The following is a 22,689-nucleotide window of genomic DNA, read 5'->3' on the forward strand; positions in this document are numbered from 1 at the left end:
AAGGGAATTTTTGCTAAAAAAGTTTCCTTAATACATGGGCATGAGGTTCCTCCCATCTCTTCTTAACAAGTTTACTATAATTTAACCACACTACTTGTTACAGAACCATGGCCACACATGATGTTTCCAGCTGAGGTTTTGTAGGGTTAATTTATCCTCAGCTATACTCTATGCAGAGTATTTGATCCTTGGAAAGTTGTCAAAATAATGTAGTGTGTATAGGGTATCAGTGAGTGGTTCTTTTGTAACAAGCGGGAGAGTAATTCCCTCTGGAGTGGATTGGCTTATTTTAGAACTTCTGTTAATTGAATGCAGCAACTCGTTATTCAAAATTCAGATCACATTTCCTTAATAATTGAGTCTCACTATTGGTTATAGTCTGATTTTTATGGTATGAAAGCTGTTCCTATTCATAAATTGCAATATAGAAAACTAGCAGTAGAAAAACTACTAATACTGTAAGTTGTTCCTATGGTCTTAGAGATGAGTATGGAAGGAAAGGATTCTCTTTTTACTCAATTAACATCTTAGTCAGTCCAATCTTTAATCTAATTGCCTTCTTCCTTCATTTATTGTATCTGTTCAGAAATATGATTCCAGTATTCCTACTTAAGCCCGAGGATCCTTTGAGTATCTTGTTCCTTGCTGTTACTTAATTATTTCTGAATTAGAAAACTTTTCCTTCCATTCCTGCAGAAAAAGTTCAATACTTTTGACATAACGGGTGATGAGCACGTTATTATTTTCCCCTCATTTCTAAGCCCTTTGGGTTTTTTTTTTTTGTTGCTTAGATTAATCTTTTTCAATTTTGCAGATCCAGAGAGCATGCCTCAAAATGTTGTACCTATCCTGTACAATACACTGCATTAGATACTTAACAGTAACAAATGCATATTTAACAGTGCAATCACAAACATAGTTACAGACAGATAAATGAGAGTCCTCCAGTCTTGGGTTTTCTTATTTCACATAAATCTTAATTCAGTGAATTTCAGCATGCTCGTGTGTACTGTAGTACTTTACTAACACAATTGGGCAACTCTGAAAAAAGCAGCAACTTAAATGAAATCCGAATTAAATTGAAATAATTTTGTGTACCTGTAATAATGTGAGTTCTGCATTTTGAAATTGAAAGATTGTGTTTGAGCAAGGGATGTAAACATGTCTTGGTGTATGCATGTGACTGTGTTAAAGGGGATATATTTTTTTTTTTCCCTGAAAAGGTGGAGAATTTAGAAAGTCTGTTACCTAGGCTATACTAATTCAAAACAAGAGTAAATATTTTTTTTCCCCAGACTTTGCTGCTTGATATATTGTTGTATTGATTGAGATGAGACTGATCATTTAAGTCTAAGTCAGTGTAATATAAGGAAGAGATTTTATGAATGTGTTACCTTCTGTTTCAAATGTCTGCTTTTGTCTTCTGATTCTTGTGTGGTGTAGTGTATTTACTCCTTTTTGGCCAGTTGAGCCCCAGAAAAAAGAAGAGCTTCAAGCAAGTAACTGATGGCATGTTTATTTTTTTGTCTTTATAGCTTCCCTACATATTTTATGTTTTATGAAGTGTGTATTGCAGCTGTGCCACATTCATTTAGAAAACTCATTATTACAAGCTGGCTTATAAGGACAAGTAAACTTTTTTTTTTTTACTGTAAGCTTAAGGTTTATTCTTATGTGCAACTATTCATGTGATTGTAGAGGCTTATGGAAGTGCTAAGCTGCAATCAATTCTGTGTAACTGATATTACACAGAATCAAGCTAAGCTCTAATATACAATCATACTTTTGATTCTTCTATTGATATTTAACATCTTCAAGGAAAAAAAATTAGTTTTAGATCTGTGTGCCCTAATTCTTAAATGTTTTTAATTCTGAAGTATACTACTTTGATTTCTGACATCTTTGTTTTTAAACTCTATACTTTTAGTTATAACTTCTCTTGTTTTACATTTAATCTGTATGTCATAATTGTTGGAATTTTCTCCGAATTTGAAACAATTTTAAATTGTTCTTACATTTAGACATTCTTGCATTTAATACTAAAATGATTAGCTAAGACCTCATCTTTTTTCAAATATGAAATAGTTTAGGTTTTTATTAATATATGGTGGGGTTTTTTTCTTATAAGATTTGTAGACTATTAAAACTAAATTTTCTTCTCATGTTCTGTTAATCCTTGAAAGGTCTCCTTTAGCTTATGATTGAAGATATTGGAAGTGCTTTTTGTTTCTTTACAAATCCTTTGATTCTGTGCTGTGCTTCATAGTGGCATAGCATAGCGTAGGACAGGTAGAGGATAGGAAGCTAATGTCACTTTGGGGTGCTTTAAGCTCTCCTGCTGTTGAAAAACTGTAGGGCTTAAGGAGGCTTTTTAAATACTTGTTGCGATGTAGGCAACATTTTGTGGACTTGGTAATGATTTAGCTATGCTTCCTGTAGGTAATCCGAGGCTTCATTTATCCTCTCCCTTGGGCTCTGTTCACCATGCATATGCTAGGAAACTCCTTCCTACATGAAACTGAGTATTTTAGCACCCTTTTATTCTACTCTGTCCTATTTATCTTATGTTTCTCACCTGCCACTTCAGCATATAACTTAGTTTTTAAGAGAGCTTTAAAACAAGTATTATAAGAATTAATATTAAAATTAGGGTAAGGTGGTATCTGTCTTTACTTTTGTTTTAAATATTGTCACCAGGTATAAATTGTAAAATTGAGTAACAGAATTTCTTTAAATTCTTTCATAGTAAACATGACAAAATAGGTTGTTCTCTGTAAAGCGGGTAATATTACTGTGTTACATAAACCAGCAGAAATTAGGAAATAAGATTGCACTTCGAAAAGTAGTGTTTAAACTTAATCTTTGCATTATCCAAAATAAATTTGTGTGCGTCTATTTTTGTCAAATACCTAATATGACCTAAGTACTGTGATGGTTCTTTCTGAAGCCATTGCAATCTGTTTAGTAGCAAATGTAAGGAATACCATGCAAATACACATGAACGCTATTTACAGAAAAGGAAATGGGATGTGAACAGGTTTTCATAATTCGTAGCCCTGACAATTAAATTTTTTGGCAACTAAGTGATTACCTAATTTACAAAGGAAAAGCAAGATTTCACAGTATTTTGAATTTGTAAGTTGCGTGAAGGTGCAAATTGTGACCTGCAGGTGCAGATTGGTTGACAGAATAATAGCATTTTACCCTTACCTCAGGGAAAGAATTGTGTAGAATGGTTGCTAGGAGAGTTGTCCTAAGTTCAAGAACTGATGTGTCTGTCTTTCCTTGTTCCTATGAGCAGCTGCTTACAGAGCTGTTGCAGGTAGGCAGTGTTTAAAGGAGGTCCTGAAACTAGTATCCAGCTGTTTCCATTGGAACTCAGCCTCCCTGATGACAGAAGGCTTTCAACAGATGAACTTCTATGAATTTGGGTGACTTTTTCTTGAAAATGGCTATGTTTAATAATGTTTGAGGCCAATACCCTGCAGACAGATTTTAAAAACTGAAGTGTTAATGTAGATGTGTACAAGTACTGTGAATGGGTTGTGATTCTCCAAATTATATCTGTAGCTCATTGTGCACAAGAGAGATCGTACTTAAAAATTCTATGTAGATTAGTTAAGATAATTCAAACTAAAATTTTGACATGAATTTAAACATACATTAGATTTCCACATAGGTCTCCAGACATTACCTGTCTATACAGATGGAAAGTTCTTTGAGCAGGGTCTGCCTTCTTGTAATACCTTGCATAGCTCCAGGTCGGCTAACAGCATTTACAAAAATAATAAAATACCAACTTCTGTGTTGATATGTATATTTAACTGATGCAGATCAGTTAACTGCTGATGAAGGTATGACCTTGGTGACATGGCACTCATTTGTGCCAGGGATAGAGTTCTAGCAAAACTCTTTTGGAAATGAGATCAAATATATGGTGATAAATAAGTTCCAGTGCTGCAGATTGATGACTGATGCGCATTTGAAGAAGTACATTTTTCAGTGACGGTAAAGTTTCAGGTAGTGTAATGACATGCTGATGTAATAGGAAATACTTGAAAACAGACTTGTGAAATTGCTAGATGACAAAGATATAGATCTAATACATGCTGTAGATAGTATTTAATATAGATGTATCTATTTATCTTGAATCATAACAAAATAAATGTTCTCTATTAGTCTAAAATAAAAACTTTGTGTTCCCTTCTGCAATCATGAATTCTGTAAATATTTCATCCAAAATAACATTGTGCTTTTTCAAAACTATGAAATATATAGTGGCTTGATTAAAACTAAAAAACACTCTTGTTTTATGGTTAGACCTTAAAATAAGTATCCAAAGTGCACAATTTCTGTTGTAGCAGATCTTTTCTTTACTATTTTGTCATTTAGCTGCAAAGCATTTTTATTCAGTGTTCTAGCTTTAAGCTGAGCAGTTTGAGTGGCTTCTATCTTTTTGTTTTCTCACTTGGCAGTGTGTTGCAATACTGCTTAACATGATTAAAAGAAATACAGCCTTTCCTTTAGGGAAATTGCTGTAAATTTAAATCAAGTGTTTTGCTCTAAGTTGCTTAATGCATGGTATAATTAATATCCATTTTCCACCTGTATGAATAGCAGCAGTTCAGTCTTTACGTACTATCAAAATATGTTACCTGGTGAACTGGAATTTATGAGACTTCGTTATGTATATCTTTAGGAGCAATACACAGTCAAGTGGAACCTTTAAGTGACTCATGGGCTCGGCTAAAACACAGCAGAGATTGGTTATACACTTCTTCCTACTCATTTGTTGAGTCCGATTTTGATCTCTCAAGATCCCTTGGAGTTCATACTTTGATTGAAAATGTTGTCAGCTTTGTAAGTGGAGATGTGGGAAACTCGCCAGGATTTAAGGAACCAGAGGAAAGTATGTCCACCAGTCCACAAGCGTCAATAATTGCAATGGAGCAGCAGCAGTTGAGGGCTGAGGTAAGTTTCAGTTTAACACCTTTTCTTATTCTTCATACATTATGCTCATTTTACGGATTTTTTTTTTTTTTTTCTTTTTCTTTCCCCTAAAAAAACATTGTCCAAATTCTGTCTACTAGGGACATTTTTCCTCTCTTTTCTGTTATAATATCTTAACTGAAACTGGGAACTTTATGTCAATAAACTCTAAAACGAAACTTAAAGAATTCCCTTTTTTTTTAAAAAAAAGTGTCGATGAGAAAACAGCTACCTCATTCATTCTTGCTTACAGTTGAAGATGATCTAATTCTAATTTCTAAGGATACTTGCTACTTAAATACTGTCTTTTGCCTGCCTTTATTTTTAGCTTCGTCTGGAAGCACTTCATCAGATTTTAGTGCTTCTATCAGGGATGGAGGAAAAAGGCAGTGTTCCATTGATAGGAAGTCGTCAAGTACAAGGATTTCAGTCGTCTTCGTTACTTACTTCTGTTAGACTACAATTTCTTGCTGGCTGCTTTGGTTTGGGCACTGTAGGACATGCAGGCGCCAAAGGAGAGAGTGTAAGATTGCACCACTACCAGGTATGTACTTTAATAGTTTCTGCTGTTTCAATAACTGGGTGATAAAAATGTATCAGTCCTTGTAATATTTATTTGTTTGACCCAGGATGGTATCAGAGCAGCTAAGAGAAGTATTCAAATTGAAATCCAGGTGGCTGTGCACAAAATTTACCAGCAATTATCTGCTACGTTGGAAAGAGCTCTGCAAGCTAATAAGCATCACATAGGTAAGTGAAAACTAGATTTGCAAAATATGTCCTCTAATATACAGTACAACAGCTTGTATGTTTAACAAAGCAGACTTTGATACTAGTGACCAGAATTCACTGAAGTATCTGTCTGACTTCTTTTCCTAAGAGAGAGAAGCTTTTTAACCTTTTTCTGTCTTAATTTTCTTCAAGTGTGAGGCCTTTTTATTTTAAGACTTTTAAGTATTGTCAGCCTTTCTAGTCCACATACTGCAGTCCTCCACAGTCACCCATGTCTTTGGCACTTCAAAGTGATTTTTAGGTTTTTCAGGGATAAGCAGTTTTCTGAAGAGATGAAAAGTCTCCAATCTTTTTTCCTTCCTTCAGTGAACTTTCTTTAAACCCAAAACCAAAGAACAGAGCATCTGCACCTCTTTGTGCCTTTGTACATGCACTGACTGAGAGCTTCAGTACAGAAGAGAGTTCTGTAATTTAGTTTGTTGGTAGAGCCTAATGGGCATTCTTACCTGAATTGTTTTGTTGTTTTACTTACAATTAAAAGTGGAACTGCAAGAAATTTCTTGAGCATCAACTTGAAGTACAAGTAGCAAATTAAGTATTTCACCCAGTTATCCTTACCCTAGAGAGAAGATTCTCATTTGAGATTTAGCCTCAGAACATCTACATCACAAACTAGATCTACATGATATTCTTTCTTGGACAGCCTTGACATAGAGGTTGCATTGAGTTAAAGGGGGCTACAATGGTACTTCAGAAAGACTACCTCAAAGTGTCTGACAAAGGCGGCTAACTCTTTACTTGATAATTTAATTAATGAAATTTTATTTTAAAAATAATCTGCTGTTGTTCTGTCTTAGTATTCTTACTCTAAGAAGCTTATTAATTAAAAAATCTTTATTTTAATCTTAGAAGCACAACAGCGTCTTCTGTTGGTAACAGTCTTTGCTCTAAGTGTACACTATCAGCCTGTTGATGTCTCCTTGGCCATTTCCACTGGTCTGCTAAATGTGCTGTCACAGTTGTGTGGCACAGACACCATGTTAGGACAACCACTGCAGTTGCTGCCCAAAACTGGTATTTCTCAGCTCAGCACAGCTTTGAAAGTAGCCAGTACAAGACTACTACAGATCCTTGCTATCACCACAGGGTAAGTATCAAATGCTCCCTTGCTTTCAGAAAATTTAATCGTTAAGCTTTTCAGCACTCTTCAAAAATAACTTTTATTTTGTGTGAGCTTTCTTTAGGACAATAAATGTTGTTCAGAAGCATATAAGTGAAGGCAGGGGAAAGAGTAGTCACATTATTCATAAGAAAGATGCACATAAGACTGATAAATATTTTTAAATTGTAAGTGAGGAGTTTGGACCAGAATAGTTAGAACTTTATGGTCTGTAAACACTGTATTCTAGTATTCCCCATTTTTATAGTTTGGCTTTGTACCTAGATCTGTTCAGTTGATATGATGAGGCTTTCTGTTGCTGTGTAAAAGTCATTTGCGTAAAAGCGATACCGATAATGTGGTAGAAGTTCTTCAGAGCAGTACATTGTGCTTCTTTTCAGAATATAAAGTAATTTTCTGAGGAATACTGGTCTCTGGTAGACCAGAGAACAGCATCCAAAATCCTATCAACACTTAAATGTTTAGTTTAACTCACTAAAGAAAAAAGCAGTGGAGAAAGTATTTTCTATTTGGAGCAAGAGTATTAATATTCAGTACATGCATCTTCATTTCAGTGTTCATACAACACATTGCATTTACCTACCAAATTGGTTATGTAAAAAAACCCCAATAACCCCACACCAAAAGAACCCCAAACCCACAAAAACAACACCCCATCTTTGCAAGTTGCAGTGGGATTATGTTTAATTGACTGTGTTTTTCTTTTTCCCCTCGGAAGTACTGGAAATCTATTCTTTGATTCCAAAGATTAGACGGTTTTAAAGTGTCTTAAAAATAGGGTTTGAATAAGAATAATCTGCCAAGCATATGGTGGAGGATGAAGAAGAGTAACCTCCTGCAATAAAATGAATTGGAATTAGTGCTGTGTTAGGCCTAGTTGTCACTTGCACTGAGTTTATAGTTGTGTCTTTATGTTATTGTTCCTTGGATCAGCTCTCAAATACTCTTATTTTTACTTTTTTTTTGTGTGTGTGTGTGTGTGTGTATAGAACCTATGCTGACAAACTGAGCCCAAAGGTGGTCCAGTCTTTGCTGGATTTATTATGCAGTCAGCTGAAGAACTTGTTGTCACAAGCTGGTGTGATGCTTATGGCTTCCTTTGGAGAAAGGGAAGGTGAGGAAGATGAAGTAGAATCAAAAAAGACAGATTCAAATGGGGATAATGAGAAGAGAGACTTCAGAGGTAATATCTTGCATCATTTCTGTTACAATTTTGAAATACCAGAAAACATAATAAAAGAAACCACTGAATGCTGAGGCCCTCACCCACACTACTGTATTCTGATTATTGTTGGGTCATTCTTAACTCTGTAAATTAGATTAAATAAAGTCATCAAATAATTATATGCTCAGTTCAGATTTATATAGACTTGATACATAAAGCAATTTAAAGGTAGGAGCAGGTTGAGAATAAGAATTACTCCATCTGGTTTGGAATTAGGAGGAGAATACTGTTTTCCTCAAAAAATGAGTTATTGGTAATAGTGTTTTTCATAAATGCGGTCATAGGAATTTAATTATCTAAATTTCAAACTGCAAGTAAATATAGCTCAATTCAGGAAGTTGTTGCATTTGTTTTGTATTATGCAGTTTTGCAGTCTGAGTGCATGGGAAGAAGTTGACCATACCGTATCATATCAAAGAATCTGCAACAAAAGATTTTCTGAAATATTAATATCTTCACATAATTTGCAGTCCCTTAATAAGCATTTTGAATTTCTGTGGAAATTGTGTATTTGAAGTTTTTAATTGCAGCTTGGTTTTAGGTGTACATATGGTTTTGGTTGTGCTTATAACTGTCGTCGCTTATAAATAATGCAATGGCTGATGAATTCATAAGATAATTAATTAATTAGAAATTAGGATATAAGGTCTTTCCACAAACATTTTCTTGTTAAAACTGCCTTGGAATGTGAATCAAGGGTGTGAGTAAGTATAGTGTTTCACATCAAAAATCCCTGTAAAACAAAAACGTACTTAGAAACCAATGGTTACATTTTATATTACAGGGATATTTATAAATAATCGTGTGTATCAGATTTATGTGGCGAGGTTTTGGTAGTGGGAGGGGGCTGCAGGGGTGGCTTCTGTAAGAAGAAATCAGGAGCTTGCCCTCATGTCAGACAGAACCAGTTTCAGCCAGCTCCAAAACAGACCTGCCACTGCCCAAAGCTGAGCCAGTCAGTGCCGCTGGTCATGCCTCTGTGATAATGTATTTAAGAAAGGGTAAAAACCGCTGCATAGCAGCTGTATGAGAGAGGAGTGGGAAAAATGTGAGAGAAATGATTTTGCAGACGCCAAGGTCAGTGAAGAAGGAGGGGGACAAGGAGGAGGTGCTCCAGGGTCTGGAGGAGGGATTCCCCTGCAGCTGGTGGAGAAGACCATGATGAAGCCGGTTGTCTATCTGCAGCTCATGGAGGACTCCTGCTGGAGCAGGTGGATATGCCTTGAAGGAAGCTGCAGCCCATGTAGAGCCCGTGCAGGAGCACGATTCTGGCAGGAACTGTGGCTTGTGGGGGACCCACGCTGGAGCAGTCTGTTCCTGAAGGATTATATCCCATGGAAAAGGATCCACAGTGGAGCAGTTCTTGAAGAACTGCAGCCCATGGGAAGGACCCGTTATGGAGCAGGAGTAGTAGAGTCAAAGTGTTATGAAGTGACCACAACCCCCCCACATTCCCGATCCCCCTGCCCTGCTCGGTGGTGGGAAGGTAGAAGAGTTAGGTGTGAAGTCAAGCCTGGGAAGAAGGGGTGGTTGGGGGGAAGGTGTTTTAGTTTTGTCCTACTCTATTTTTCATTGGCAATAGATTAAATTAATCTTCCCCAAGTTGAGTCTGTTTTGCCTGTGATGGTAATTGGTAAGTGATCTCGCTGCCCTTATCTTGACCCACAAGCTTTTCACCTTATTTTCTCCCCCTGTCTTGCTGAGGAGCGGAAGTGAGAGAGCAGCTTGGTGGGCACCTATCAGCCAGCCAAGGTTAACAGCCAGCCATCATGTAATAACTGATCATTGTATTTTTACTTACAGAACAGCTTGTTGCCACTAACAAGGACTGCTAATAAGGTTGTAATAATAAGGTTATAAATGAAGACTTTTAATTTAACTTCCTAGCTGCCCTCCGAAAGCAACACGCAGCGGAATTGCACTTGGGAGACTTTCTTGTTTTCCTACGTAGAGTTGTGTCTTCAAAAGCAATTCAGTCAAAAATGGCATCTCCAAAGTGGACAGAAGTACTTCTTAACATTGCTTCTCAGAAGTGTTGCTCAGGTATGATCTTTTCAAAATGTGCTCAATGGTTACTTGCATTTCTGTAGTGCAGTTTCTAAAAGTAGGTCCTGTTAGAACGTGTGTTACATAGTGAACAACTAAAACTAACTTCAGTAGATGTACACAAGTTACACTTTGGAGAATTGTGCACTGGTGGCATGCAGCTGGCATCATAGGTGCGTGCCTGATGCAGAAGTCACTTTCAGATTATTAACACATTGTTCCATCTTTAGGAGTTCCCTTGGTTGGCAATTTGAGGACTAGACTTCTTGCGCTTCATGTACTAGAAGCTGTATTACCTGCTTGTGAATCTGGCGTTGAAGATGATCAAATGGCTCAGGTCTTTATATTTTGTTATAAGCTTTTGCACCTGTTTCTTCAAAAAGTCTCATTCAACTTTTAAATGTTTCATAGGTTTATTCAGAATCCAAATCAAGTGAGGCTCAGTGTAGATATTTGCTTATCTAAGAGCACTAAATATTTCGACATTTATATGTACAAAGCAAAGTAAACCAATATAATATTTTTTTTGTTGTCCTCATCTTGGGTTTAAAATGATCGGAATTGTATTCTAATACACCAGGTTGTTGAACGATTATTCTCACTTCTGTCTGACTGCATGTGGGAGACTCCAATAGCTCAGGCTAAACATGCAATTCAAATAAAGGAGAAAGAACAAGAAATGAAGCTACAGGTAATGATGCTTTACTTTCTCTCTTGACTAAATGCAACTGAGTTACATTTACCACAAATATTTTGTTCTATTTCTGATAGAAGCAAGGAGAGTCTGAAGATGAAGATGAGAATCTTCCCATACAGGAAGTGTCCTTTGACCCTGAGAAAGCTCAATGCTGCATAGTGGAGAATGGGCAGATTCTAACTCATGGAAGTGGAGGTAAAGGATATGGTTTAGCATCCACTGGAGTTACTTCTGGGTGTTACCAGTGGAAGGTAGGTTACATAGGAGTGTATTTCTTAACTTTTCTTACTTTGTTTTGGAAATATACTATGATTTATGAACAACAGCTACCTATGTTTTTTCTCTCATGACAACATTCTTGAGTAAATGACATTTTGGCAGTGGTAGGTTTATGGTTGGACTCAATGATCTTAAGGGTCTTTTCCAACCTAAATCATTCTATGATTTTCAATCTAAAGTGAAGAGTTGGTGGCTGCTTTTGAGCACTGCCATTTGGGTATTTCAGTACATAGATTGGAGACTGTAAATATGTGTTGCATATTTTTAGAGGTGATGGTACTTGTCCGTAAGATCCGTAGTCAGCACAAATGTGCATTGTCTTGCAAAAGGTAGCTACTGAAATATATAGATTTTGAATTTTTTCTGTAGAAAAACACTTCACAAAACATTTTGTTTTCTTGCAAAAAGACACATCAGCCTGTCTGACTAGACGAGCTTTTAATACATCATCTGGAGTGATTTTTTTAGGAATATAGATACATACACAGTTGTAGTCCTTGTTAGTACCATCTTTGAGCATGACACTTTTACTTCTTTTTTTACTTGAATCTGTGTAAATCACTCACTATGAACATGAGGAGTAAAGCTTATTTATTTCTGTAATGTTATTTTTAGCACTTGTAACCTGACTTCAGGGCGTGTACATTTTGAGTCCAGGAAAAAAAACAACTTCTTTGTGTATTTGCATACAGTTTTCTTAATTACTAGTAGGTTAAGTTTAAATGACTTGTTAATGACTGACCTTATACACCAAGATGTCATTGTAGAGGTAGAGCATGATTTTAGCTTATTAGCTTATTATTTTTTATTTATTAAAAGCTTCTGAGTAAAACAGTTAAAAGTATACATAAATATGTGTAAGGTAAATTTTCATTGCTTTATTGTGTTAAAATGTATATTCTTGACTTTTTTCCCTGTTTGTTTTGTTTTGCCTGCTAGTTCTACATTGTGAAGGAGAATCGAGGCAATGAAGGCACATGTGTAGGAGTTTCTCGCTGGCCAGTACATGATTTTAACCATCGCACTACCTCAGATATGTGGCTATATAGAGCCTATAGTGGTAACCTTTATCACAATGGAGAACAAACTTTGACTCTGTCCAGCTTTACCCAAGGAGATTTCATCACATGCGTATTAGATATGGAAGCAAGAACTATTTCCTTTGGTAAAAATGGAGAGGTATTTAACATCAACTGTTTTTTTGGTGTTTTTTTGCAACAGTAATTTGGCATGGATATTTTATATAAAGCTAAGCTATAACTAATGCTAGTTAAGACATGTGACAGTTTCAGTACTTAAAAGAATTATAATACAGGTATAACTTTGTCACGTTTCATATTTTTGCTTGTTAAGGTGTTCTAAGTTTAATGTTTTTTGTTTCGTTTTTTAACTAGGAGCCAAAACTAGCTTTTGAAGATGTGGATGCAGCAGAGTTATACCCTTGTGTTATGTTCTATAGCAGTAATCCAGGAGAGAAGGTAACTTAAATGTTCATCTACATAGGTGTACTGGTTTTGGCTGGGATAAAGTCAATATTCTTCATAACAGCCTGTATGGTGCTATGTTTTGGAGTTATGACCAAAACAGTGTTGATAATGCACAGTGTTTTAGCTATTGCTGAACAGTGTTTACACAGCATCAAGGCTTTCTCCATTTCTCACTCTGTCCCTCACAGTAAGTAGATTGGGGGTGGGCAAGAGGCTGGCAGGGAGTGCAGCTGGTCAGCTCACTTAAAGTGACCAAAGGGGTATTCCATACAATATAACATCATGTGCAGCAATAAAACTGCAGGGAAGTTTGCCAGGGGTTTCTGTTGCTCAGGGACTGTCTGGGCATCCGTCAGCTGGTGGTGAGTGATTGCATTTTGCATCACTTGTTTTTCTTTGTTGTGTTTTATTTTGTCTTTTTTTTCTCTCTTATTTATGAAACTTTCTTTATCTGAACCTGTGAGTTTTCTGACTTTTGCCCTTCTGATTCTCTTCCCCATCCTGCTGGGGGGAGTGGCTGTGTGGGGCTTAGTTGCCTTACTGGGGTTAACCCTTAACAAGAGATCATAAGTTTATCCTTTCCCTTCTGTTCTTCTCTACATCAATGTTACAGATGTTGGGTTTTTTGGGGGATGGTAGCTAACAAGTGCTGAGAACATCACTGAATTTTGGTTTATGACATACATAGCACTACGTTACTTGAACACTGGCTAGGCTTTTCATAAATTCCTATATTGTGCAGTCTATTGTAAATTTAAAATGTATTTTATTATTTAGAATTGATTTACAGACTTAATGTTCTACATACAAAATTGCATTCCCCAGAAACCAGGGAGAATGTAGTATTAGGAATTCCAGATAGTCTTATGTGAGAAACCATGAACTGTTGTGATTTCAGCATCCTTGAGTTTGAAGGGATGCAGGCTTTAATCAGTGGTAAGGTGGATTTCCTAGGGATCTCAAGCAAAAAAAGACAATGTTAGTAATTTTTTCAATTTAGCAGGAGACTCCTGTATTTATAAAATGAGCTTCTTCAGGTGTGTTGAGAAGATAACTTTTAAACTGTTCTCTTTAAACACTTAGGTGAAAATCTGTGATATGCAGATGCGTGGTACACCAAGAGATTTGCTACCTGGTGACCCCATCTGTAGTCCTGTTGCTGCAGTGCTGGCAGAAGCCACTATCCAACTCATCCGTATCCTTCATCGCACAGACCGTTGGACACACTGCATCAATAAAAAAATGATGGAAAGACTGAATAAAATCAAAACATGTCTTAAAGAAGCAGGCCAAAAGCTGAAGAAAAGTCGCTCAATTCAAAGTCGAGAAGAGAATGAGGTGAGAGAGGAGAAAGAAAATAAAGAGGAGGAGAAAAGCAAACATAGTAGGCATGGTCTGGCTGACCTTTCAGAACTGCAGTTGAAGATGCTCTGTGTGGAAGTGTGGCCTGTTCTAGCAGTAATTGGTGGAGTTGATGCTGGTCTTAGAGTTGGAGGTCGATGTGTACACAAGCAAACCGGACGTCATGCCACCTTGCTTGGAGTAGTGAAGGAAGGGAGTACATCTGCCAAGGTCCAATGGGATGAAGCAGAGATTACTATCAGGTATGCTCATTTCCTACACTTTTCACAATGTAGTGGTGTTTTGTGCTTGGAAATCTTCAGAAGTAACATATGTTCTACATTAAGAGTCATGCTGATCAATTATTTTAAGCTTAGACTTCAAAATTTGGCTTTTTAAACAAATGTTATGAGTTAAATTTTTATGCTATCTAGTAATAAAATGCCTTGTGTATCAAAAATAAATTTGATAGTTTTTAATTGATAAGCTTCGTTAGACTTCTTAGATTTGGCCTCTAGGTTTCAGAGTTGGGATGTGACCAGCTTGACAGTTTTCCTAGATTTAAAATGAGCATTGCGTGTTTTAGAATTGGTATGTATTGGCTAACTAAAACATTATTGCTGTCTTAATTTATTATGGCTTCTTGGTTACGTCTGTAAAGAATACAGATTTTTTACAGGGGGTTAGTGCACACTTTTGTTGTACATGGTGAACCTGGTTCTGAAGAGAGACCTGATTCAGTTTATTAGAATTGAGAACAGGTGTCTTTGCTGCATTGTCATTCCCTTCTTAGGGGACTGGGAATTGCTCTGTGGGGCTTGAGGAGTGGTTGAGGTCAGGAGATGGGAGTATTCTCTCTTCTTAATGGTGGGTTGGATGGTGGTATTCACATTAATGCTGCCTCGAAGTAGTGTTTGTTCATTCTCTGACCTGCCTTAGAGAGCTAAAGGAATGCCCCTGTATTAGTTGTTAAAGCTCCGGAGTTGTTCTGCAGATGATGGTGAGAACCGGGGAGGAGGCTGGAAGGAGATACTCCCTTTTCCACCTATCTTGCAGACGTGCCTTCAAAGGGAAGGCACTTGGAAGGAAACTCTGAAATGACACTAGTGGCTTCTCTGGGCTCTCTAGTGCTCTTGCAGGAATTGCCTGTGTTTTTGTGTGGAAAAGATTCGATTCACTAAATTTCTTAAACTCCTTCTAGCTATAGTTGAAGCATATTCTTCTGGAGAAATTGAGCAGTAATTATTTTTTTTGCCACCAGTTACAATTATATTCTGAAACAACCGTTCACCTCTTAGAACTGTCACAACATTATGCCTATTTTGTCTTTATGCAAAGGCTATTGTCACTTTAACTAAATATATTGAAGTGCAATTGATTGTCGAATTTAGTTCCAGATATAAATTCTTTCAAGGCTATTGAAAGGCTGTTGACAGTATAGCCTTAAACTAAGTGTGCCTTTAAAATAATTTGAAATATGATTTGAGTGAAGTGGTACAGCGCTTGAACATAGGGAAGCTCTTGGTAATGCATTGAATTAAGTTCAGAATGTACCTTCTTAATTAAAACCAGGCTAAAGCTTGCTTTCATTTTTAGGCAGAAGTTTACATTGTAAGATGGGAAAACATTTTGGGATAATAAAAGGAAGATTTAAAGGTCCTTTATCTGCTGGATGTATGGAAAATACCAGATGTATGGAAATATGGGCTGGTGAATTTTTGTCCTGCTTAGAGTGAAAATTAGTCAAGTGTAACAGTCCTAAATATTACAAAAAATTATCACTGAATATAGATGGACAGATAGGCAGACATATATTATGTGTGTCTGTTGGGTTTTCTGACCTGTGTTTTTAAAAAGTCACTGTCCTCTCCAGGTAATCTGTCCTGACATAACCAGAGACAGAATTATCATAAGCTATCAGTAGTGTGCTCCTTGTGAAGAACAGTTGAACAGGAATGTGAGGTCAATCAAAGCTTTTCCTTAATGTGGAAAAAGTTTTAGGAGTGTTTTCTTTCTAAACTTTTATACCTATTCACAAATTCAGCTCAGGCATGATGATAAAATTTGGCTTAAGGTAGTTTTTATTAGTAGAAGTCTGTTACATATTTCTAAATAATATAGCAGAAACTTCTGTCAGCACAGAACTGATAGCTTCTATGATGCTTCTGGGTTTTAATGCTTGTTGTTGGAAACCTGTGCATGCTTTGTTGCCTTTACTCTGATACCATATCTCCCCGTTTTCTGATCATAACCTCATTTTCCCCGTTTACGTTTAATTTTTAGAATTGGTTTATTTTATTAAATATATTTTACATCTTACTTTGCCTACATTATTTCCTGTACTTTCCTCCTGTCTCTCCCTCACTTGCTTTTTCCTGTGTCATTCTGATCTTTATTAAAGCTTCCCAACTTTTTGGTCGCCTAGTGATACTCCGTTGTATAATCTGGAGCCCTGCGAACCGCTGCCTTTTGATGTTGCAAGATTTCGTGGGCTGACAGCTACTGTGTTGCTGGACCTTACCTATCTGACTGGTATTCATGAAGATACGGGAAAGCAAAGCATCAAGAGACATGAAAAAAAACACAGACATGAATCTGAAGATAAAGGGGAAATGGACCAGAAAACGGAGGGTGATGTTGGATCAGATGTACGATTAGGACAAAGTGCTGATGATAACAAAGGACATAGCACTACAAGTTCTAAGTCAGAAAATGAAATTGCTTCCTTTTCTTTAGAACCATCAACACTAGGTATGGAATCCCAACACCAACCTGCTGAAGGAAGAAAGAAGAATCATGAACATACTCCAAGAAATCATGATATAGTGCCGTCAGAAATCAGAGCAGTACAGCTATCTTATCTTTATCTTGGTGCTATGAAGTCACTTAGTGTTCTTCTTAGTTGTAGTAAATATGCTGAACTACTGTTAATACCAAAAGTCCTGGCAGAAAATGGTCACAACTCTGATTGTGCTAGTTCTCCAGTTGTTCATGAAGATGTTGAAATGCGTGCTGCCCTGCAGTTCCTGATGCGACACATGGTGAAACGGGCAGTCATGCGTTCACCAATTAAAAGAGCTCTAGGACTGGCAGATTTGGAACGAGCACAAGCCATGATCTACAAATTAGTGGTTCATGGGCTGCTGGAGGATCAGTTTGGTGGCAGACTTAAACAAGGTACATGTTCAAAATTATGGAAGTATAGTGCTAAATTATTTTTCTATTTCTATTAAAATTAGCAATGATAAATAACATAATCTTATAACTTTGTAGTGGTTATACTTCGGAGGAATCCTAATTGGACAAAGAAATTTTACAAAGATGTTCTACTGTTTTGTAGATATAATGCTGACTTTTTTGCCTTTTCCCCAGTCCCTTATTTTAATAAAAAGTGAATGCATATCAGTCAATCAGAAATACAAGAGTTTCTAATTTGTCTTTAATACTTTTTAAAAATGAGCAGTTCTGTATATACTTGTCAGAAGGATTTGTATGTGACGTAAATATCATAAAGTTCACTGTTGTTAGATGTGATTATATGCAGTCGCATTAACAGATGATGTTGAGCATGTGTATGTTCAGGGTGTAAGTAATCTGTCTGTGAAAATCTCTAAATCAGTTGTGGGGTTTTGGTTTTGGGGTTTTGTTTTCTGAGGGTTTTTTTCTGAGATATTTGGCACTGCAGTAACAGAAACTGAAGAGAAAATGTGTATTGTTCCTTTTCTTCTTAAAAATACGTGTATTACAGTCTGCATCTTCAGGGAAACCATTTCAATCAGTTTAAACAAAGGAAACAATATCTAAAATATTAAAGCTAATTATTACGCTATCTAGTTCTTTACTGTCTTAAGGACTTCTTCTAAATCAACCAAAAAAACGCTTCAAAAATCTGGTACTTACACAGCTGAGTTAAAAATAGCTTTATAGTTAATCAGCTCTGTTTCCATATCTGAGACTTCTTTCCCTTTTGAGTAAGAGAATAATCCTAGCTGTTACAATCATAAATCGAAATCTCTAAATCTAAATATCATAAGATCTAACCAAGTAAATGGCTTCTGTTGTCATCTGGAAAGACTTGTTTACTATTTACCATGTATCGATATGACAACAGCAAGAGCCGATAGACTGATTTCTTTACATAAGTCCATGAGTTATTGGCAGAAGTATTTGTATGGTGTGCATTTCTGCGCACTCCTTTCTTTGGCGGGGAATTTTAATTAATGATGGTTATTTTTGAAAGTTTAGCCACAGCTACTGTTTTGCTCTACATAATTATATTAATGTTCCTGTAATGTCCTTTTTTCTGTTGTAGAAGTAGATCAACAAGTAGAAGAAGGTGATCAGTCTCAGCAAGCCCAAACACCGGTTACAACCAGCCCTTCTGCTTCTAGCACAACATCTTTCATGAGCAGCTCTCTGGAGGATACTACCACTGCTACTACTCCAGTAACTGATACTGAAACAGTTCCAGCTTCAGAATCACCTGGTGTTATGCCTCTCAGTCTTCTTAGGTAAAATATTTTTATTTTCAGCATATATGATTTTGTGAGTGTAGGGAACCAGTTGTGTGGTTTATATTGTCCTGGTTTTGGATGGGATAAGAGTTAATTTTCTTCTTAGTAGCTGGCACAGTGCTGTGTTCTGGATTTAGTGTGAGAATAAAGTTGATAACACAGCGATGTTTTCGTTGTTGCTAAGTAGCACTTATCTTAAGTTAAGGTTTTTTAGTTTCCCATGCTCTGCCAGCAAGCAGGTGTGCAAGAAGCTGGGAGGGAGCAGAGCCGGGGCAGCTGACCCGAACTAGCCAAAGGGATATTCCATACCGTAGAACATCATGCCCAGTATATAAACGGAGGGGAGTTGTCTGGGAGGGGGAATTGCTGCTGGGGCATCGGTCAGCGAGTGGTGAGCAATCGCATTGTGCATCACTTGTCTTTTCTTGGGTTTTATTTCTCTCTCTTTTTTTTTTATATTCCTTTTCATTACAGTTGTTATTATTTTATTATTATTCTTAGTATTATATTTTATTTTACTTTAGTTATTAAACTGTTATCTCAATCCACAAGTTTTACCTTTTTTTTTCCCTCCTGCCTATCCCACTGGGAGGGAGGAGGGGGAGGCGGCTGCGTGGTGCTTAGTTGCTGGCTGGGGTTAAACCACGACAATATACAATGTATGTCTTTAGCTGTCTAAGCCTTTGAAAATGTTAATGTTTGTATTTACTGCCAAGAACTGCCTCTGTAGAGGACAGAGTTTAATTCATTACTTTGCCTTGCAGGACGTGTTACTATAAATAAAAAGCTGTTAAGCTTTTAATATACACTGTATATATATGTAACATCTGAATTCTTCAAGGCAGGAGAAGATACCTTCCTTATGTTGTCCTTCAGTTCTCATGTTTATTTGGTATAGTTTAAATTACAAATCTCTGAAGTTCTGTATTTTTAACGAATAGTTCTCCTAGAGTAGATCTTAGTTTGTAGGTAACATCCTGCAAGCTAAGACCTCGTTTCATCCTACCCTCACATACTGAAATGGAAGTAAGATAAAGCTAGTTAATCTGCAGAGGCTATTTGTGATGTAGAAGGAAGTCTGCTTTACATTGAATAGAGTCCTGTTCTAAGTGTATTAATTCTGTTGATGTATCTGACCTCTGTTCTTAGAGGTTTTGCAGATGTAATTTGACAAAAGCCAGAACAATGTCCTATTGCCAGGGCAGTGAAAGTAAAATACTTACCTCATTTATCAGTCAGGCTGAGTTCTGAACAAAGTGGGGAAATGCGAAGAGGGTTTACTTCTCTTTTATCTCCTAGGACAGCTCTTGGTCTATGAGGGGTTTTTTTAGGTGCACACTCAGAATTTAACTTTCCAGGCAAAGGTGGTAGGATTGAGCTATTCCGACAGGGTTTTTCTGTCCGCCCCAATGTATGTATTGCGCCTTTACCCTCACAAAACTCAATTGCTGTAAAGTATGACTTGCCAAGTGTGCTCTAATTTGATGTATTTCTTGTGTCAGACCTTTTTCAGCATAACTTTTTTAAATATAAGTGTGTATTGTTCTTTTTTAAAGGCAAATGTTCTCCAGTTATCCTACTACAACTGTACTTCCAGCACGACGTGCTCAGACTCCTCCAATATCTTCTTTACCAACATCTCCTTCAGATGAAGTTGGAAGGAGACAAAGTTTGACTTCTCCTGATGCCCAGTCTGCAAGGCCTGCCAATCGTACAGGTAAACTTAGTCAATATAGATAGAAATGTGGACAAGTTAGTAAATTCGCGGAAGTTCAGTGTAGTTTTTTAAGACATTGAAAACCACAGGATTGCTTTTTAATGCAACCTAACATGCAAAGCATTGTTGAAAACCTTTTAATGAGGACTTAGGACAAAAAGCTGTAGATTGTCTAGCTGTAGGCTTTATCGAGCAAATGAAATTAGTTTTTAAAAGCTGTGGAATGGATTACAAACTACATGTATAAAATGAGAATGCAGTATAATTGGTAATTACTTAAAAATGTTAATCCGATTTGGGCTTGTTTCCTTGGTTGTGTGCCACTGTTTAGTGCACTAATTTTCTAGCTTTTGTTAGGTCATATACCACGTAGAAAACAAGAATTGGTATATTTTATGATACATACACCAATATAGCTCCTTCCAATTAATCTTGTTTAATGAGATAGAAAGGGCTGTCCAAGCTTCATGCTCGTCATGCTGCTGTCTGGAATCATGTGAAGGTAATGGGAGGCTTCTGTTCATAGAAGTTTTATTACTGCCTGCACTGTACTACTCAAAACAGAAACTCACCCTGTTCCAGCGTACGTACAGAATGGAATAGCTAGGAGGCTAAGCAAATTGTTATGTGAGAATCTTGAGCTTCTAAAGAGCACAAATGAGTATTGTGATGCAAAGGAGATAATACCAAAAAGAAAAATACAAGTCCATATGTAGGTGTTTTGTATTAAACGAACGGAAGAGACTGAGTTAAAGTATATTCTTCAGATTTCATACTCAGTGCTGAGAAACAAAGTCCATGCTTTAAAAGTCCTGACTGATACAACTTTTTATTCTTGCTCTTATATCCATGCTATTAGTTGGGTCTTTTAGCTATTTCATTTGTTGCATAGCAACTTGTCTGCTCAGTTTCACATCTTTTTTTTTTTTTTTTTTTAAATGAGATTACTTGCTTCTAGTCATGATACTGTCTTTACAACAGTGTTTGTTAGTACATTGTTGATGCCTCCATTGATCAGACCTCACATTTACAGCAAATGATAAGGAGACTGTGTTTTTTGGGCAGTAACGGACCTTTTTAGAGTCCCTTGAAAGACTTTGCACAGAAATATAGCCATCATCTGGAAAGAGGTTTTTCAGATATGTCACCAGCTTAGTTGAGGTCTCTTTCTGTACCTTAAGAGGAATGTGTATTGGTGTGATCTCATAACATTTGGGAATCTTGATGATTCGGACAAGGATAACTTTATTTAGTCTACCTAAATATAAATGAAATAGATAATTTGATACAGTTTTAAATGGAAATAAACTTCTTAGAAATATCTTAAAAGAAATAGTTCTTTGAATATCATCAGTATCCTACTTGATTAAACAGAGGCTTACATAATATATATGTTACTAGTAAGACTGAACACTGTCTGGTTTCATTACTGAAAGTATCTTACTTTGTGGAAAGTAGTAGAGAGGAAAGTTGTTAAGGGCAATTATTCCCTTATTTGATGCTAATATATCGAAGTAAGGTCTAGTAAAGTAACACTAAAGAAAGATTTATGCACTTTACATTTAATGTTTTCTGTCTTTGAAGCTTTGTCTGATCCAAGCAGCCGACTTTCAACATCCCCTCCTCCTCCTGCCATTGCTGTTCCATTGTTAGAAATGGGATTCTCCCTCAGGCAAATTGCAAAAGCTATGGAAGCTACAGGTAATCTATAACTATAATATCAGTTTAAACTGAAAAATTAGATAAACAAGAAACATTTTTTTCCAATAGAATACTTAATTTTTAAGTTCTATAAACATTTATGGGGAAAAAATGGATTTTTTTTCTTCATCAATGATATAATACAATTCTAAAGTGTGATTTTCCTGCTTTCAGGTGCCAGAGGAGAAGCAGATGCACAGAATATCACAGTGCTGGCCATGTGGATGATAGAGCACCCTGGAAATGAAGACGATGAAGAGCCCCAGTCAGAAGGGACTGCAGATTCACGACATGGGACAATAGTCTCTGGAAGTGGTGGGAAATCTGGTGATCATTGTTATTTGCAGTCACCAGGTGATATCCCTTCTGCTGATGCCACTGAAATGGAGGAAGGCTTTAGTGAAAGGTAAAATGTAGTTTTCTTCTAATTGCTTGTAGTCTGTTGCTGAAACTGAAAATCTCACAAGTTCATTGTTGCTGACAGAACATTATAATGCCACTTTTGAATTTTGTTACAACATGAGTAAAAAAAAAGATGCAATTAAATAAGGTGTACATGCTGCATTTATTTTCCAGTACTGTTTGTGCACAGAACTGAGGAATAATGTAACTGAGCATCCTTCCTTCAAAAAAAAGAGGAAGGAGGAACAAAAAAAATGAGGGCACATAGCTTACATTTTACCTAGAAGAACTAGTAATAAAGCAGAATTTTTTTTTTCTTTAGTGTGTTCATGAACATGTATTTTTCTACATTTTTCTTTTTAAATTAATTCTTCGTTTG

General features: G+C 36.5%; 1 protein-coding gene across 7 annotated transcripts in view; it reads left to right on the top strand.

Annotated features, from left to right (window-relative positions):
- HERC1 (HECT and RLD domain containing E3 ubiquitin protein ligase family member 1) overlaps positions 1–22,689 on the top strand; it is a 108,960-nt gene that overhangs the window by 52,583 nt on the left and 33,688 nt on the right. For 6 of the 7 annotated variants that reach the window (XM_050903326.1, XM_050903331.1, XM_050903327.1 and 3 more), the window contains exons 26-42: positions 4,700–4,971; positions 5,318–5,533; positions 5,619–5,739; positions 6,631–6,868; positions 7,891–8,084; positions 10,014–10,169; positions 10,403–10,509; positions 10,753–10,863; positions 10,944–11,120; positions 12,088–12,327; positions 12,543–12,626; positions 13,719–14,239; positions 16,378–17,153; positions 18,289–18,487; positions 20,047–20,207; positions 21,792–21,908; positions 22,083–22,314. In XM_050903326.1, the coding sequence (XP_050759283.1) occupies positions 4,700–4,971; positions 5,318–5,533; positions 5,619–5,739; positions 6,631–6,868; positions 7,891–8,084; positions 10,014–10,169; positions 10,403–10,509; positions 10,753–10,863; positions 10,944–11,120; positions 12,088–12,327; positions 12,543–12,626; positions 13,719–14,239; positions 16,378–17,153; positions 18,289–18,487; positions 20,047–20,207; positions 21,792–21,908; positions 22,083–22,314 (3,922 nt within the window). The remainder of the gene's footprint in view (positions 1–4,699; positions 4,972–5,317; positions 5,534–5,618; positions 5,740–6,630; positions 6,869–7,890; positions 8,085–10,013; positions 10,170–10,402; positions 10,510–10,752; positions 10,864–10,943; positions 11,121–12,087; positions 12,328–12,542; positions 12,627–13,718; positions 14,240–16,377; positions 17,154–18,288; positions 18,488–20,046; positions 20,208–21,791; positions 21,909–22,082; positions 22,315–22,689) is intronic. The other variant, XM_050903329.1, reaches the window with a different exon arrangement.

The sequence above is a fragment of the Gymnogyps californianus genome, chromosome 11 (genome assembly GCF_018139145.2).
Source record: "Gymnogyps californianus isolate 813 chromosome 11, ASM1813914v2, whole genome shotgun sequence".
Taxonomy (NCBI): Eukaryota; Metazoa; Chordata; class Aves; order Accipitriformes; family Cathartidae; genus Gymnogyps; species Gymnogyps californianus.